At 40.0% G+C, this 16,929-nt stretch overlaps 1 protein-coding gene across 5 annotated transcripts in view; it reads left to right on the top strand.

Moving 5' to 3' along the window:
- The window catches only part of Ros1 (ROS proto-oncogene 1, receptor tyrosine kinase), a 140,848-nt gene that overhangs the window by 56,533 nt on the left and 67,386 nt on the right, over nucleotides 1–16,929 (top strand). For all 5 annotated transcript variants that reach the window (XR_010042720.1, XM_023561601.2, XM_063235032.1 and 2 more), the window contains exons 14-21: nucleotides 1,114–1,326; nucleotides 3,059–3,169; nucleotides 4,128–4,306; nucleotides 5,386–5,577; nucleotides 8,844–8,944; nucleotides 13,710–13,924; nucleotides 14,225–14,385; nucleotides 14,707–14,851. Coding sequence is in view for 4 of the 5 variants with exons in the window: in XM_023561601.2 (XP_023417369.1) it covers nucleotides 1,114–1,326; nucleotides 3,059–3,169; nucleotides 4,128–4,306; nucleotides 5,386–5,577; nucleotides 8,844–8,944; nucleotides 13,710–13,924; nucleotides 14,225–14,385; nucleotides 14,707–14,851 (1,317 nt within the window). In the remaining variant the exon portion in view is untranslated. The remainder of the gene's footprint in view (nucleotides 1–1,113; nucleotides 1,327–3,058; nucleotides 3,170–4,127; nucleotides 4,307–5,385; nucleotides 5,578–8,843; nucleotides 8,945–13,709; nucleotides 13,925–14,224; nucleotides 14,386–14,706; nucleotides 14,852–16,929) is intronic.

Genomic DNA, 16,929 nt, shown 5'->3' with positions numbered 1-16,929 from the left:
AGCTAAAATCTGACATGTAGTCAGAATGATTATATTAGCCAGGGGGACAGACTGCTCAGGTTGAGGTCGTGCATGAATTTGAATGACTTCCTAAAATTCTTGGAATCTAAATCTCTGTCTCTAAGGAGGCACTGTTGTGCAGGATGCAGTGGGTCAGCAATCCGGCTCTGGAGCCAGCCTTCATGGATTCAGTACTGATCTTGCCAGCAAAAGTACTTCACACAAGTGACCTTAGTGACATCAGAATGACCTCGGGCAATGTACTTAACCATTTTGTGCCTGGGTTTCCTCTGTACACTGTAATGAATGAGAGTATTAATTATATCTTTGTGTGGAATTGTCATACACATCAAATTAGGGTGCAAGAGTACAACAGAACAGTATCTAGCACAGAGGTCAGCAAACTTTTTGGTGAAGAAAAGGCCAGACAGTAAATAATTTCAGCTTTGTAAGTAAGATGGTCTTTGTCACAGCTACTCAACTCTGCTTTATAGCTTGGAACAGACAATGTGTAGATAAATAACTGACACGGTGTTTAGCATGGCTTTACTTATAGAAATAGGCAGTGGGCCAGATTTGGCCTGTAGGATGTAGTTTTCCAACCGTGGTACACTAGGCAGTAGTATTTAGTTAACACTGGCTATTTTTAATTTTAAGACAGTGAATTATGCCTGTCTGTTACATATATCAAAAATGGCAAGGTGAATAGGCATTTTCCTTGCATATTGATTTGGCTTCTTGGAGGTCCTATATGAACCGCAGGAAATGTACTGGAGAGTCTCCATTAAACATTTTTGTGAAGAGCCTGGTTATGCCCAGCAGTATTACAGAGATTCCTCTGACAATCCTGTGTATCTTTGATGGAAAGGCTGTGAATCTTTGAATCTTTGACGGAAGGGCAATCTATTTGCCGTGACAATGTGTCCTTCAATAGAGGAAAATGAGCAGCACAGGAGGAGAAGCCATGGTCTTAGCCTTATCACCCAGTGACCTGATGACTAGTTGGATAATGGGTGTTGGAGAGGAGGCTGTTGATGGATTTGTTGACTATCTTTGGTTCACCCTTGCTGATGTTACTCTGATCAGTGACATTGTTTGAACTCTTCTCTTTAGGCACTTCTGCCTGGCAGAACTGGACTTATGAAGTGCAGATATCAACCCAAGACCTTCCTGAGTTTGCTCAAACTTTCTCTAACATAAAGGGAGTCATGCTTGACATACCTGGGCTGCACAGTGCTATGAAATATAAAGTTTCTGTGAGAGCAAGTTCTCCCAAGGGCCCAGGTCCCTGGTCAGAGCCCTCAGTGGGTACAACTCTGATGCCAGGTGAGAAATGTTATGTTTTTAGGGAATGATTCGGACAAAAAAACTTTAAAATTTCCTGAATCTAATGTGATGAAATTAGAATAGAGGTTTTGACCTCTTGGGGATGTGTTTTTTATCTGCTATTAGGGAAGCCAGTAAATCAGGATGGCATTTGTCTTTCTTAGTATTTTAGTTTCTGAAATACATTTTAGGAAATGCGATACTTTCCTTTTTCTTCCTGGGTTTCCTTTTTCTCTTGGTTTGTTGAGCCACAGCATTCTTCTTCTTTTTTTTTTTTTGTATTTTTACCGGTACCAGGGATCGAACTCACACCACAGGCTTGCAAGGCAGGCGCTTATGCTGCTGAGCTAAATCCCCAGCCTGAGCCACAGCATTCTTGAACCCTGAATTATGGTGAGGAAGTTGAGGAGCTATGAAGCTATGAATTATTTCAAATCTCATCTACTTGGTAGAAGAAATGAAAATAACTTTATGCTGTATAACACTGTCATTATCACAGTTGCTTTTAGGTACTTTGAACAGAACCATGGCAAACAGCAACCCACTGGAAGAAAAGTGTCTTCCATGACCACGACACTGACGTATCACTGCAGATATCTCTTTGTGCTCAATCTCTAAGATTTGTGTAAAAATCTGAGTGTATGAATGAATAATATATGTATATAAGCAGATATAATTGCCCCAATCTATCTGCATTACTTTTCAAAATTCTGGTATTCTTTTACTTTAGAAAAGAAATCTTGAAATGTAAGCCTTGTACTTAGGTGATGTACTGCTGGGGCAGGATGTGGAGGGCACAGCTGCAGTCACTGTGCCAAAGAGGGCAGGAAACTCCACTCCAAGTCCTGGTACCAGCAGTTCTGGTGTGTCACCAGAAGGGGACTGATCTGCTCCTGTAGGTTCTGAGAGGCAGCAAGGACTATGAAGAAATGCATCTCAGAGAAGGGTTTCTGGCTTCAAGGATAGAGCAGGAAACAAAAAATATCAGGACCAAGAAAAAGAAGTTGAAAAACATCACAAGCAAATTAAAAGAGAAGACAGTGCAAAAGGTCTGAGTTATGAGTCACTTTGGAAAGAATACCTTAATGAGACACTACAGAAGTCTGGATAGTGAGTGCTTATATTGGACATATTCACCAGCTGTATAATTTCCTTCAATTTTGTGAGATGCTTATTAAAGGAAAAGTGATTCACCTTCTCCCTCTGAATGAAGCTTAACAATGAATGGATAAGTTGTTTTTTCCTGGGATTTTTGATTTTGGTTTAAGACAATGAAACAATAGTGCACATTTTTTACAACAAGCAAACACAAAATTATAATGTATAGGAGCTTAATTCATATTCCATATTTCTTCTCTGAGTGAGTCCTATTCTATCTTTCATAGCTTTCACTGAACCTGTAAGGGTGATGTGGAGAATTGAAGTCTGGCTCACAGTTCTGGAGCCTGAAGTCTGAGGGCACAGTGTTGGCACCTGGAAAGGCCTGCCTTCTGCATTGAGCTTGGCAGAGGGTACGAGGTGTCCTATTTGGAAGTTCAATCCCTTCCAACTGCAGAAGTGAGGTCCCTGTTTCCCACACACTGATGCATTCCAACCCTAGAAATGAATACTGGGTTTATGATCATTGTTTATTACTTTATGAATCTAATAATAAGCTTGTGCTTCTACTTTAAAAAGATTTATATCTAAAAATACTTCCTCTGGTATTTAAAAAAAATTTTTAATCAAATAGCTACGGAGCCACCATTTATCATGGCTGTGAAAGAAGATGGGCTTTGGAGTAAACCACTGAACAGTTTTGGCCCAGGAGAGTTCTTATCTTCTGACATAGGAAATGTGTCAGGTAACTGCCCTTGTTCACCAACACGACAGGTTTCTGCTCATGGGACTTCTTGAGGTATTTAATAAATGAAAAGAATCACTTGCTTGCTATTATGCCAATAGTGAAAAGAAGGCATACTGACTAGATGACACTGCCAATGGTACTGTTAAGAAAACATCAGTCCTTAAGTAAGAGTGCAATTTGTAATTCATAAAATAGGAATGATGTATTGATTCATACCCGCTTCAGGGAGGCCTTGATTAGTGTTCATGTGTTTTAGTCTGTGGATGCCATCTTGCTTTAACAACCTCTCACTCCACAAAGACTGCTGTTCTTAGATCATTTACTCTGAGTTTTCTATAGGACTGGAGCCAGGAACTGTTGTGCAGAGCTCTCAATAAGACTTCATTGGTGAAGAAGGTTATTAAGTAATGGAAGGTAACATTGCCTTCCAAAGGAAAATCCTTACTGCTAGGTGGGATAACAGTGATCTTCCTGCTGATATCTCTCTAATTATCTGATCATTTTCTTGATTGGCTTGGCCATTAAAAGTACAACACCACTGTGACTAATGTGGGGGCTAGACATGGGGGATGGGGAGCCTTCTGATGCCAGTGGAGTGATACTACTTTGGAGTTGGCAGGATCCCAGTCTTCCTCTGTCCCTCCCACCCCGTAATCTCAGGCTTGCCATGCTGCAAACGGGCTCATTCCTACTTCCTAGCTTTGTCTTAGAAGTTAACTTAGATATGAAAAGTGCCCAGGACAGTGTCTAGCAAAGAGGAGAACCTGAGTGCATTTCTTTGTACAGTTCTAGGGCTTAAGGTACTGAGTTTACATTACTGAAATACACGTTACAAATTTCTGCAGTTCTAGGGGAACTTGATGTCAGTACAAGCTTTAACATTATATTGAAATGTTTATATTTTCTTGGTGTACATGAAAAATAGCTGGTAATAACTTTTCCTTTTTCTTTGAAGACATGGATTGGTATAACAACAGTCTGTACTACAGCGACACCAGAGGAGAGGTCCACGTGTGGCTGCTGAACGGATCAGGAGTCTCTGAGAGCCACCGCATCTCCAGCATCGCAGGGGCAGGGGCTCTGACTTTTGAGTGGTTGGGTCGCTTTCTCTACTGGGCTGGAAAGACATATGTGGTGAGTGAAAGTCTGGCGTCCTGGGCACTCTTGGTTTAACAGCTTAGGTAATGTTTGTCTTTAAACTTCTTTTTGAAGTGCATTTATGTGTAAGTGAAGTTTTATATCACTATTGTGGGTACTAGTTATATATTTTCATTAGCACTTAAAAATAAATCCATTAAAATGCCATTTGGGGGCTCTGGCATGAGAGGACAGATTTCAAAGGCTGTTTCCAAAGGTGTAGGCAGGGCTAGGGAAGCTGAGCAAGGGACAGGCCAGCACATTCAGTGTTGTGCAGGCACTTCCCCCCTCCACTGCTTTGATGAGATAAAGAAACAATAAGAAAAAGTAATCTGGTTAGAGGCAAAGCCACACGTGGTAGCCTGACTGATGGTGTAATGACAGGTAAGGTGGTGCTGAGGATGCTGCCAAGGGGATGCTTCCTGCGATGGTGTAGGTCAGAACTAGTGCTAAAGAAGTAGAAGGGCAGATATGTGAATTGGCTTCCAGCATTTTCTGTCTTTGTAGAGCAAGTTTAACTCCAGACAGATTGCTTCACTTCATTCAACCCAGTTTACTTAATGAAGAAAAAAACTAGGGACTAGAAATCCCTACTGGGCTTAATGTGAGGATTATAGCTGTCAATGTTCTGAGGCTAAAATAGCGCATTGCCTGGCACAGCGTAGGTGCTCAGTGATGATGGTGAGTCCCCAGAAGGAAGTAGATGGGAGACAGGAGTGAGGAAAGAGGTCCTCACTTCAAGAGGACATGTATCTCCTTCAGGAATACAATCAAATACGCTGATCTATGAGTATTTGATTTTCTAGAGATACAATTAGAAATACTGAATGCTTTTTCTGACAATAAATTTACTTCCTTTCCCTTTAGAGATAGCAAGAGGTAAGTTCCATGAAGACAGGTGGTGTACCTATTGGTCATAGTGTGTCCAAGGCTTGGCACACTGCCTAGCACAGTCCTGCTAAATACTTGTGGTTGTATGAATGAATGGAAGAGTTTCTAATGATTGGAATACACTATTTGGAAATAGCAATGTCATTTGAAAAAACCATTGGCTGACTACGCCACTGTGCCCTTAGATCCATAGGCTGTCCATGCTGACGGGACACTCCGACATGGTTACGCATGTGAAGCTGCTGGTGAATGACATGGCTGTGGACTCTGTGGGTGGATTTCTCTACTGGACCACACTCTGCTCAGTAGAGAGCACCAGGCTGAATGGAGAAAGTGCTCTTGTCCTCCAGGCGCAGCCTTGGTTTTCTGGGAAAAAGGTGACAAATTCTACTGAGATCTGACCATGTACTAATATCAAGTGATGCTGTTCTTTGGTTACTGTGAGTAGATGAGGTTGGATCCTCAGAGAAATAATGAAGCAGCAGGATCTTGGTAGAGTCAGTGTGTCGTGAAGCCTTCTTTTGAGGTTATAATTAATTTTATAATTGTATATATATAATAGAGTTCTTTATAATTTGCTCTACTTTAAAAGCATTCACATTGGATATTTTAACTTCTTAATGTTTTATAATCTTGATGACTTGAATTTTTTAGATCTCCTTATCAGGTGCGGGTGTTTTTAAAGTTTTTAAAAATCAGTTGTGGCAGCTAGCTATTCTACAAACTGTGTGTTCCTGAGGCAAATTACTTCTCTATTCTCTTTCCTATCTGAAAAATGGGAGAATTGAAAATTATTCAACTTTTTAGGGTTGTGATGAAAATTAGGTGAGCTAATTTATTTGAGGTAAGGTGGTAAGAATTGTTTCAATAATATGGTAAATGCCCAGTGTAAAGTTATTATTGTCTTTTGATCTTAAAAACACACCCTATATGGCAACATTTTCAAAACAAATATTACTTTTACTTAGTAAACTTCTAGAAGCAATGCCTAACTTTATTTAACCTATTTACCTAATCCCTAGGATTTCACCTAAATTTCTGAAACTTATTTTTTCAGATCACAATACTAATATGTCTATTGTAGAAAACTTAAAAACTACATAAAAACATTATGAACTAAACTGCTCACTCTATTTATACCTAACATAGTCCTTAATTTTTAAAAATTATTTCAAAGCCCCTTTCTTGTTGGGAAAAATATACACCAGTTGTTCAAAATATGTATGAATATATGAAATTTCTGTTGAGTAATTTTCCATTACCAGTTTCATAGGATACATAAGCTATAATTTCTAGAATTCTGCATTTAAGGAGATCAGATTTGCGTATACAGATTATAACATATCTAAAAGGGATTTGAAACCTATGCACCACATCAAGGATTGACTAGTGGAGCATCAGATGTCGAGCCGTGCAGGGCACAGTTACAGAATGTATGACAGCTTGCCAGTCTGGGATGTGGCATGGGAGTTGAAAGAAAGATGTGTTTCTCCAAATGTGCCCAGAAATGTAATAATGCATCAATATGCTGAGAAGTTTCCTGAATTCCGTTTTGCAGCTACTTTCCAAAAAGTAGATGTCTTGGGATCAGCACCTTTTGGACTCAGCACATCTCTAAGTCTCACTGTCCCTCCTTTATGTCAGTCATAGATTTATCTGTCAGCCAAGAGCTGCTTCCAGTCAGCAGACACAAGGAGACACAGCCAGCCAGTTCTCATAGAAAGACATGATTATGTATGTGAGGAAAATGGAGAAGGAAGCAAGATGTTCGCCTAAGAAGATGCTTAGTGTTGCACCAGATGAGTTTGACTCACAGCACACAGTACATTTTACCACAGGACTGAACTTCAGTGTGACAGCTTCAGTTTGGATCTGTTTTTTCCAAGTTATGGATGCTATCAGTCGTGATAAATTTTCCAGAGACTTATGGCCTACCTCTGTTTGTTGAGACGCTGAGCTGCTAGGAATGTAGAGGAGTGGGAAGACCCAACATCTGGATTTTACTTGTGGTTTGAATACTTATTGTAGCCTGGCAAAGGGACTTACAGGATCTCTTGTTTTAGTGAGTTAGAGTTAATTTGTAATTTGGAAGACTCCAGTGCATCATCTTATAAATAACCAGACAAGATTAACCTAATTTCACTTATGCTAAGAAAAACCAATCAATAAGTCTGTTTGCGCATGATGCAAGGACATGATTCAATCCTGAAAGGCCAGGAACCACTAGAATAGGTTTTACCTCCTGGGGGAGGACTCAGGTAAATTCTTTCAAAGACATGGGCTGTGTTTCTAAGATGACATCATGCTCTTACAGTCAAGTGTCACATGACTGTTTCTTTGCAGTAGGCTGACCTGTCAGAAAGTATTTCTGATTTTTAAATACTTTATAACATTGTATTTTTAAAATAATATCAAATAAGCTTTTCATTGTTCACTGGCAAATACAGGTCTGGAAGAAGTCCACTGAATTGTGTGTTGAATGCAATATGTGATACTGCAAGTATGTAGAACATAATTGTATAACATAAAATTTTGCATTTTTTACATAAAGACATTTCATTTAAACACTACACTCTACTAGAATAAAGCTGAATACTGTATTTTAAAAAATATTTTTAATGGCCTGTTATTTTAGTTTAACTGCTGCTTATCTTGCTAAAGATGTAAACACCAACTTGAATCCTCCTAATATCTCTCAGCTTCTAGCTCTACTAGAAGGGACTCATTATTCTGAGGCCAGGCTCTTTCTAGTCTCAACTTATTTGAAAAATACCTGTAATGCCAAAGAAAGCAAAAAGAGATTCATTTGATAGTAACTTGTATCTCCGGCACTCCGTTTCATAAGAGGCCTCACTAGACAACTGTACATAAAATTGAGATATGGACAGCAACAAGGAAACAGAGCAGGAGGTGGTTTTTGGCTGTCATCTGGAAACAGGACTTTATATACACACAAGAATACAAGCGTAATGAATAAGTACCCTGTGTTTATTATCTTTTTGGAGTGAGTCAGTGTGCTTTGATTTTACTTAATAATAGCATACACAATTTAAAATACTGTAAACCTTTTGTTTTCCAACATGGTGGCACTCTGGAATCACTCAGGTGGTTCTGAGGCACACTGGAGCCAGGACTTCATCTCCAGGGATCACAAGTCATAGGATGCCACCAGGGAACCAAGACTTGATGAACAAGCTCCATAGATGGTGCTAATATGCAGCCATGTCTGAGAATACCTGGTCTAGTAAAATTTGTTGGATCGAGTTGCTAAAATGTCCAAAGTCTTAGGCAAGGGTTGGTACTGGCTCAGTTGCAGACTGAGTAGGTTAGAATGTTTTCTTGGTGCTGCTGTCCAAGAGTTATTCTTCGATAATTGCTGAAACTGAATATGTAAAGTGAATACTGATATTACTTATCTTTCAGAGAACTTTAGGAAACCACTGTTTACATCCAAATAACATGGCAATATGCAGAATCACATTATTTTTATATTCAGCAAAAAAGTAAAAACATCACTGAGTTTGCTGTTCCAAAGAGGGTGTTAAAAATGCATAAAGAAAAAAATAAGTAAAGTGTGACCTACTCACAAAGGTGTGCTGCAAATGCACATTTGGTTCATGTCCTTATTTTCTTTTCTCTGTAGGTTATTGCTCTCACATTAGACCTCAGTGATGGGCTTCTCTATTGGTTGGTTCAGGACAGTCAATGTATTCATCTGTACACTGCTGGTCTGCGAGGGCAGAGGTGAGAAATGTCTCTCAGAGGCACTTGGTTGCTTCTCAGTTATAGATTATAACGTGTGGGGATTCATTTATTCTTTTGATAAATACTCATAAATTATATATTGTCACAGTCAAGGTACCCATGAGGAAAGACAGGTATGCAAAAAACCGATTGCAAGTGCATTGTGGTTAGAGCTGTGAGGGCCAGAAGCAGGCCCAGCGGAGATGCTGAGAAAGATCTGCCTCAGGAACCCAGGAGATACGTGGGGGCTTTATGCTTGCTAATAAAGTGGAGCCTTTCTCTGGCAGCTTGTAAGATTTTTTTGTGTTGGACTTCTGGGATTTTGACGATGATGTGTCATGAGAGCTTCTGTTTTGATGTAGTTACTTAGTGTTTAGTAGTACTTAGTACTTAGTGTTTTTTCCACACCACATTGGTCAGTTTGTTTGATAGTTTAACTGTGGTTTTTTTTTTTTTTTTGGTTTGTATCACTTTGAGCTAAGTTGTTTCAAACAGCTGAGCTACCTGGTGCCTCTTTTCTTCCCTACTTGTGCTTGGATCTGCTTTAGGAGAGTTAGGAGTCTTTGGAGGCATTTTGCTGCCTTGTTTTTTCATGGTGTGTGTGTGTGTGTGTGTGTGTGTGTGTGTGTGTGTGTGTGCATGTGCTGAGGATTAAAGTCAAACAGAGCAAGAAGAATTTTCTCTTTGCATAAGATCTGTTTACTAGGGCTTTCCAATAATGTGTCCATGGGTTTTTAAAGAAGTCTCACCACTTCAACCTATTCAGTTAGATTGGGTTGGACCTTGTCACTGCAGCTTGTGGAACCCCACTGTCTGCATAGCCATGGTATTCCCCCTATGATTTGTGTTCTTACTGTCATATATTTTTAAAATTATTATTAGCTTCAACAGTCAATAGTTTTTAATTTCAAGAATAGTTACAGGTCTGAAATTAAACATAAGATATGAATTCATTATGACACAGCATTTAGAGGGACCACTCAAAGATTATTTTATTCCATAGTTAAGAAGACTGAGATCAGAAATGTTTATACAGCTGCCTGCTCATGGTTAATTCAAGAGATGACCAGGAAGGGACTGAAATGTTTGTTGTCCTTCCTCATGTTCTGTGTCTGAGAATTGAAACGGACTTCCACATTCAAATTGCTCTTTCCTCTCCTTTGTACATTTCCTTCATTTGTAAAAATTTAAAGCTGTAAGCAGTGGACATTTCTCACTTAGAAGTCGAAATGAGTGCAGCAATTCAGGTATATTTCCTTCACTGGAACAGATTATACTGCGCTAATGGGGCATGTGTCCTTGCTGTTTTCTCCCCTGGAAGTGTCCCCCACTCTGGTTCGCATTCCAGCGGCAGAGCTTCATTCAGGCTTCACTCAAACATTGTTCCCTAGGGGAGGCTTTCTCTTGCTGTTGAATGTGCTTTCCTTTTCCTTTGAGAGTCCACTCACTAATGTAGTTCTTTGCCAGTTCTCTGCCTTTTCAGCGGGGCTGCATACTCTGTGAAGGCAGTGTTTGCATCTCTCTTCTGTGGTCCTGGGTTCCTAGTCACAAGCATAGAACTCACATGTAATGTGCATCAAATAAACTGCCTCTCCCTAGAATGACCTTGATGAGTTCTGTGTGCACTACAGATTTCACGGAAGAGGTTATAGTGCAAACACCATGCAATGATTTTCTGGATGAATTTTTGTTTAAGTCAAGCCTTACCTCTTCTTGAGGATTGAAGGGTTTGCAGTACTGACCTCCTGAAAATGAGAAGATTGTATTGAAGTAAGGCAAAAAACACTGGAGATCGTGAGTTTGGTCCCGCCCTGCAGGGAAACTCCTTATCCTGTCCTGGGACAGATGTAGGATTGCTGGAGCAGTAGCCAGCTGGCCTGGCACATGGCTGACCAGACACTTCCAGAAAGCAGTGACAGCAGTGTCTGCAGGGCCAGGTGCTCAGGCTGATGTGTCCTGCAGGCCAGCATCCTTCTGTCTGCTGCTTCGTTCTGTGTACTTCAGAAAGAAACTGGAAAGTTTCATTGAGATGTGAAGACAGCGAAACATAAATTGGAATGTGACTAGAAGTCCTCAGACTTCATAGCCGAGTAGGGACAGATTGGCGGTGGTTTAGTAGATACAGGACTGTAGGAGCCTCCTTGGTGAGGCTACTGTGTCCTTCCCAGATGCTCAGAACTCCTGTTCTCTGGCATAGTTTTCATCTTTTCAAATGTTTCTGTGAAATTCATAAAACAAAACTTACTCATTTTAACTTGAAATACCATACTTTATGTTTTTCTAAAGAAAGGAATACAAACACAATCAATATAGTTAAAATGATTTATAGAAATCATTTGAAACAGCCAAATCATCACCCCACAACATGGAGTATCACTGGACAGTTTTTATTGAGTGTCAGGTAATTGGAATAATTTTAGAAACAAACTGAACAGATTTTTAAAGTAAAAATCATTACAAAATTCCCTTTCATAGTGTAAAAAGAAACTGTGAAGCAGTTTAAGCGATAATCTATTTAATTGAACTCCCTCATCTGGATAAGGAGCAAAATTTCGATGAAGTGGTGGACAGTACTATAAACATTGCTGCAGCCACAGTCAGAGAGCCCTGGGAGGCTACAGTGAAGGTCAGGCGGGCTGGAACAGTGTGACAACCATGCTTCACCAAGGGCAGGCAGGGCAGGCTCTGCAGGGCAAGACCAGTCAGATTGTGTCTTCTGGGGCGCTGTCACCACTCATCTGTGGTGCCTCCTTTTCTAATAGGGTGGTGAGGTCAGAGAATTTTTTAAATTCATCTTTTTACTTTTTAAAAAAGTTATGACAAAATGATATTGGCTTTGTCCATGTGTGGGGATTCTAGTATTGTTACTACATTTAGTAGGTGATTAAATGAGTGGTTGAATTATCTGCAAGTCCCATGTTTAGCAAGTGGCTGAGCTGGGGGCTCTGTGCAGTTCTGCCTCTCAGGTGTCCCCTCCCTGAGGCTCATGGATCACAGTTAGGCCTAGCCCTGCTCTGGAACAAGCAGAATCATGTGGCCATGGATGCTCGCCCTCTTGGTGCTCTGTGTCTGGACTAGGCGAGAGGTAGTTGACTATGTGAAGGTTTTGGGTTGCTAGGAGTATGTTCGCCAGGTCAGTGTCTGAGTTTATGACAAACTGTGCTAATGTCCTACGACTGCACTGGACCATTGTTCTCACAGCTACCACGTCCAGGAAAACTTGTGCCTGTTCATTGTGAATAAAGCCTGCAAAGTCTTGGTGTCCAGATGCTTCCATTTTTCAAACCCCTGGATATAATACACATACCCTTGCAGTGCTACCTGAATCCTAATTCTTCTACCTGCAGTGTGGGGCTATTACGTTGTTCTTGATTGTTCTTGAGGCCTTTTTTGCTTCGTATCTGTAAGCACTCTTTGAAGCTTTTGTGGAGACAGGAAATTTATACTTTACATATGGGCTTTTCTGGTTTCATTACTGCATGGTAGCCTTATTTCTAACTCCTGGAAGTACCTGGAGTCTTCCTTTCTTCTACTAATGCAAGTGCTGTAAAACTGTATGGAATATGTTTCAGCTCCCATCAAGCAATTAATTCCTGTATGTGTAGCAACTAATTAAAATCATATGCTTTTCAGAATACAAAGATGAGTACTTTAGGATACAATGTAACTACAGTATGTATTTCCTAAGTTAAACATAAAACGCCAAAGAGAATTTTTCCTTCCAGTGTCTGGATATCGTAAGATTTTTCCAGACTGAAGTATGACATCATTTAAGTGATTTAAAGACCAAGGAAAGAAACTACAGCTGTTATGCATATTACCTGACAGGTAGTACATACTAAATTAAACCCAGCACTAATTTACTTGCCCAATTATACTGTGAACAGTCATAATAATGATGACACTAGTGAAAAAAACATTACCTGAAGCTCTAGCTGATTAGAGGGGAAAATACAATGAGAAAGCGAATGGAACCAGTCATTTTCTGATGAAAAAAGATATTTCTGAAAAGATATATAAATAGCCACATACTTCTGTATTTCCACCAGTGGAAATATTTTTAACATTTACTTGGTGTTTTGGATAAGAACAGAGCTAAATAACCCAACTCCCTTAACTTGAGAAGATCTCTTTGTTCCTGGACTCCCTAAAACTACATTCGGATACTGTGGATACTACTGAAAGTGGGTAACATAAAATTGCTCTTCTGAAAATGTGTCCTGTGCTTCTCAACTTTAAAGTTTCTCAAAAACAAAATACAGTCTTCATAAAGATTCAATATCATTTCTAAAACAATGTTTTTTGTGCTAATGACACTACAAGGAAGAGAAAAGGTGTTGTTTAAAAATACAGTTATTGGATACTTCTAGTCACATTAGAAGTAAAACATGATTTCAAACTGAAAAAGAAAGTGTGTGTGGAATAAACCAAAGACATGGTGCACTGGTGAAGTAGCAAGAATTCAGGTTGTGACATGAAGTGAAATAATACCAAAGTCACAAATTAAAACTGCAATCTTAAACTATTTTACTAGAACAATATCACCTCGATTTAAAAATTCCTATACACTTGATTTAGGTCTAGTACATGAAGACAAACATAGAAAACAAATTTAACATGGACCTGGAAGTGCTGACAAGTGCAGAGTGTTTCTGCTTCCTTTTCATTCTCACTCCTGTTTCCACACTGGCACACACACCTTACAGGTGCTCTGGCAGGTGCTGGCAATGGGTGCACACACTCACTGGTGTTTGTGTTTCTGCAGCTCTGGGGCCATCAGCATCACAGAGTTCGCAGCCTGGAGCACTTCTGAAATCTCCCAGAATGCTCTGATGTACTACAGCGGCCGGCTCTTCTGGATCAATGGCTTCAGCGTGATCACAGCTCAGGAAATTGAGCAGAGAACCAGCGTGTCTGTTTCAGAGCCTGCCAGATTCAATCAGTTCACGATCATTCAGACGTCCCTCAAGCCTCTGCCAGGTACAGTGTCTCATTCATGCCTATTCTTCTCCTCTGCTTCTGTTAAATACATTTAATAGAAGGCTGGGATTGCTGGGAGAGGAAGAAGGTATCAGTAGTTTTTGTTGCCTTGTTTGTAGTTAGTTTAATCTTAGCTCAAAGTTACAGCTGAAAAAGTCAGAAAAGGCGATTTTCAAAATATTAATACAGAAAGGGAAATCTTTGATTCAGTTCTAATCAGTAGTCATTTCGATTGCTCTCCCATTCTTCTGTGATGATGGATGACCCTTGTCGCCTTTTTTTCTTTCTTCCCTCCCTTAGGGAACTTTTCCTCCACCCCCAAGGTTATACCAGATTCTGTTCCAGAGTCTTCATTTAGGACTGAAGGAAATGCTTCTGCTTTTCAAGTCCTGTGGAGTGCTCCCCCTGCAGTCGACTGGGGTGTAGTTTTTTACAGCGTGGAATTCAGTGCTCACTCCAAGGTGTGGTGTGGGTTCTGCTCATTTCTGTTGGGACGCATACTACGCAGTCTGTGTCAGCTCTGCACGCAGGTGTTGGCCTCGTTCACTCAGTCAAGTCTTTCACGTCGGTCGTTTCCTTGGCCTTGGGTTATTAGGGTTCTTAACTTGTCTACTGCATGTCATCACTTTGTGCTGTCATGTTGGACACACTTTCACCAACCTCAGACCTACCAAAATTAGTCTTTCCAAGATTCCAAGTGTTGACTTTATGAAGCAAAGTTGGGGGCTTTAATTAATCAGGAATGAAAAATGTTGTAATTATTTTTTGTGTTTATATTTTAGTCCCTGGCTAGTGAAAAACAGCTGTTACCTGTATTCACTGTGGAAGGGCTGGAGCCGTATACCTTATTTAATCTTTCTGTCACTCCTTATACCTACTGGGGAAAGGGCCCAAGAACATCTGTATCACTTCGAGCACCTGATACAGGTACAGGGGTAAAATTTTCTCTTTAAAATAACAAGATGCAGAATCTTACTTTCCATAATCTGGAATGAAGAGTTACTGATATTTAAAATAACATTCAGTTTTGTAGGTGTGTTTAGATTCTCTACCCTTCCAATAACTTTTTTGGAAATTAGAAGAACATCATTAAAATAATCTGAATAACTTACCTTACAAGAAGAAAATTTCAAAGATTTCTTAACGGGTATTTCACTTAATTGTTAGATATATAAGATGCATAAACATGTTTCAGGTACTTTGCAAGACCTTGCATAAGGAAATGAGTATTGAAGAATAAAAATAAGTTTTTAGAAGGCAATGTTCATAAAGATGGTAACTCAAGTTGTACTGTGGGGGAATAACTTGCCATTTTTATGTTTTACATTTTATGTTTCTTGGAAATCTATTTAAAAAAGGTCTCATATGTACTGGCAACAGATGTGTGCACTCTTGGGTGTTATGTTTCCAATCCCATCTTTACATAGGCATGTCAGACTAACATACTTTTACATATGTATGGTTAAGTTATGAACTATATTTTTACTTTAAAGTGCATGAAGATGTATATGTATATATATACACACATATATATCACTCTTTCAAAATGTCTACTACACACCTACTGTGTGTCAAAAATATAACTTTGTTTGATTCTTATACAATTGTGAGGTACACAGAACAGATGTAAAATTATGATTATGCAAGTAAGAAAATGGAAAATCTGTAGTTGCCCATGAGAAATAGCTACTAAGTGGTAAGGACCTAATCCAAGATTTGTACCAAGTTTCATCGACTCTCATCACAAATGAGAGTGAAGTATAGCTTTATATTAACTTAACTTATGTAAATTTCCTAGCACAAGACTTGGCAGGCAGTTAGGGCTCGATAAACCTAGACATCCATCCACCATTTTTTTTTTTATGGTCATGATTTATGCATGAGTCTCATGGCAGCAACCTTGAGGAACCTGCTTGTGCTCTGAAGCAGGTCATGTTTGGGTGCAGGTATTCTCTCTTTGAGGCCGTCTGTTCGAGGGAAATGAATTTAGTGCATTCACCAGGAGTCCACCCAGGGCCCAGGGACTGTAAGGGAGGATGACAAGATTGGCCATTTCCTTCAAAATGTTTACAATAAAGTAAGAAATTGTTCAAATTGATGACTACTCGTTAAGTACTTACTACGTGCCAGGCCTATGTTAGATCCAGGGAATTTAATAGGAAATAAGAAAAGGTGTTTTCTGTACTGGATCTCATAAACATCATGGAGATAAACGCACACATCCCAGAGAGAAAACACTGACAGCCAGACAGCAATGGCCTATAGTGAATAGCTGCCACTACGAAAATTCACCTCCTTCAGCTGCTGCAGGCTGCTTGGTTGGTGTGGGTAGATATAGCCAGGAAGGCCTCTGGGAGCAGAAATCAGCTAGCTCTGAGGATGGAGCAGGAACAAGCTCCCATGTGAAGAGAGTGTGTGAAGGCCAATGGGGATTGTAGGGGTGGTGGTGTAAAATGTGTGAGTGATGCACTAAGAAGCAGTGTGATTGGGATGGGAAAGGTATGGTGGCCTTGTGGAAGAGAAAGAAGAGAATCCTCGGGTAGAGTGATGTGGAAACAAGGCACACGACTAAGGGGCTGCATGCTTGGTTTGGTGCTGGCAAAACTGGGGCCTTCAGGCTCTGTCCTTGTCCTCATTCTTCTCCTCACTTCCTACTTTCCAAGGGCTTGGGGAGATCCTACGTGTGATGCATTTTACACCTAGAACTAGCTGAAGGCTGGTTAAAGTTACTTCTTCTCCTTCTGGTCACTGACTTCCCCCTCCAGCTGTAACTGTCTGGGGATGGACTAGAGTGAAAGTTGTACTGTGGGGGGAAGGATGTGCGTGAGCAGTAGTAGTGGGTTGAACTCAAGGAAGTCATTTAACTTGCTAAAATATTATGGCTTCCTGCAGAAATCTGTAAAATGTTTCCTCCTGACAGAGGTTTACCTCAGCTCTCTGAAATGAGGAATACTTACTGATAAGATGCCTACATGCTGATCATGAGTGGTAAAAGTCAGCCTTAC

The sequence above is a fragment of the Cavia porcellus genome, unplaced genomic scaffold (assembly GCF_034190915.1).
Source record: "Cavia porcellus strain 051 isolate PalLab524CR breed Dunkin Hartley unplaced genomic scaffold, mCavPor4.1 scaffold_24, whole genome shotgun sequence".
Taxonomy (NCBI): Eukaryota; Metazoa; Chordata; class Mammalia; order Rodentia; family Caviidae; genus Cavia; species Cavia porcellus.
The sequence above is the reverse complement of the archived record's forward strand: the minus strand, read 5'-3'. Positions and strand labels throughout refer to the sequence as shown.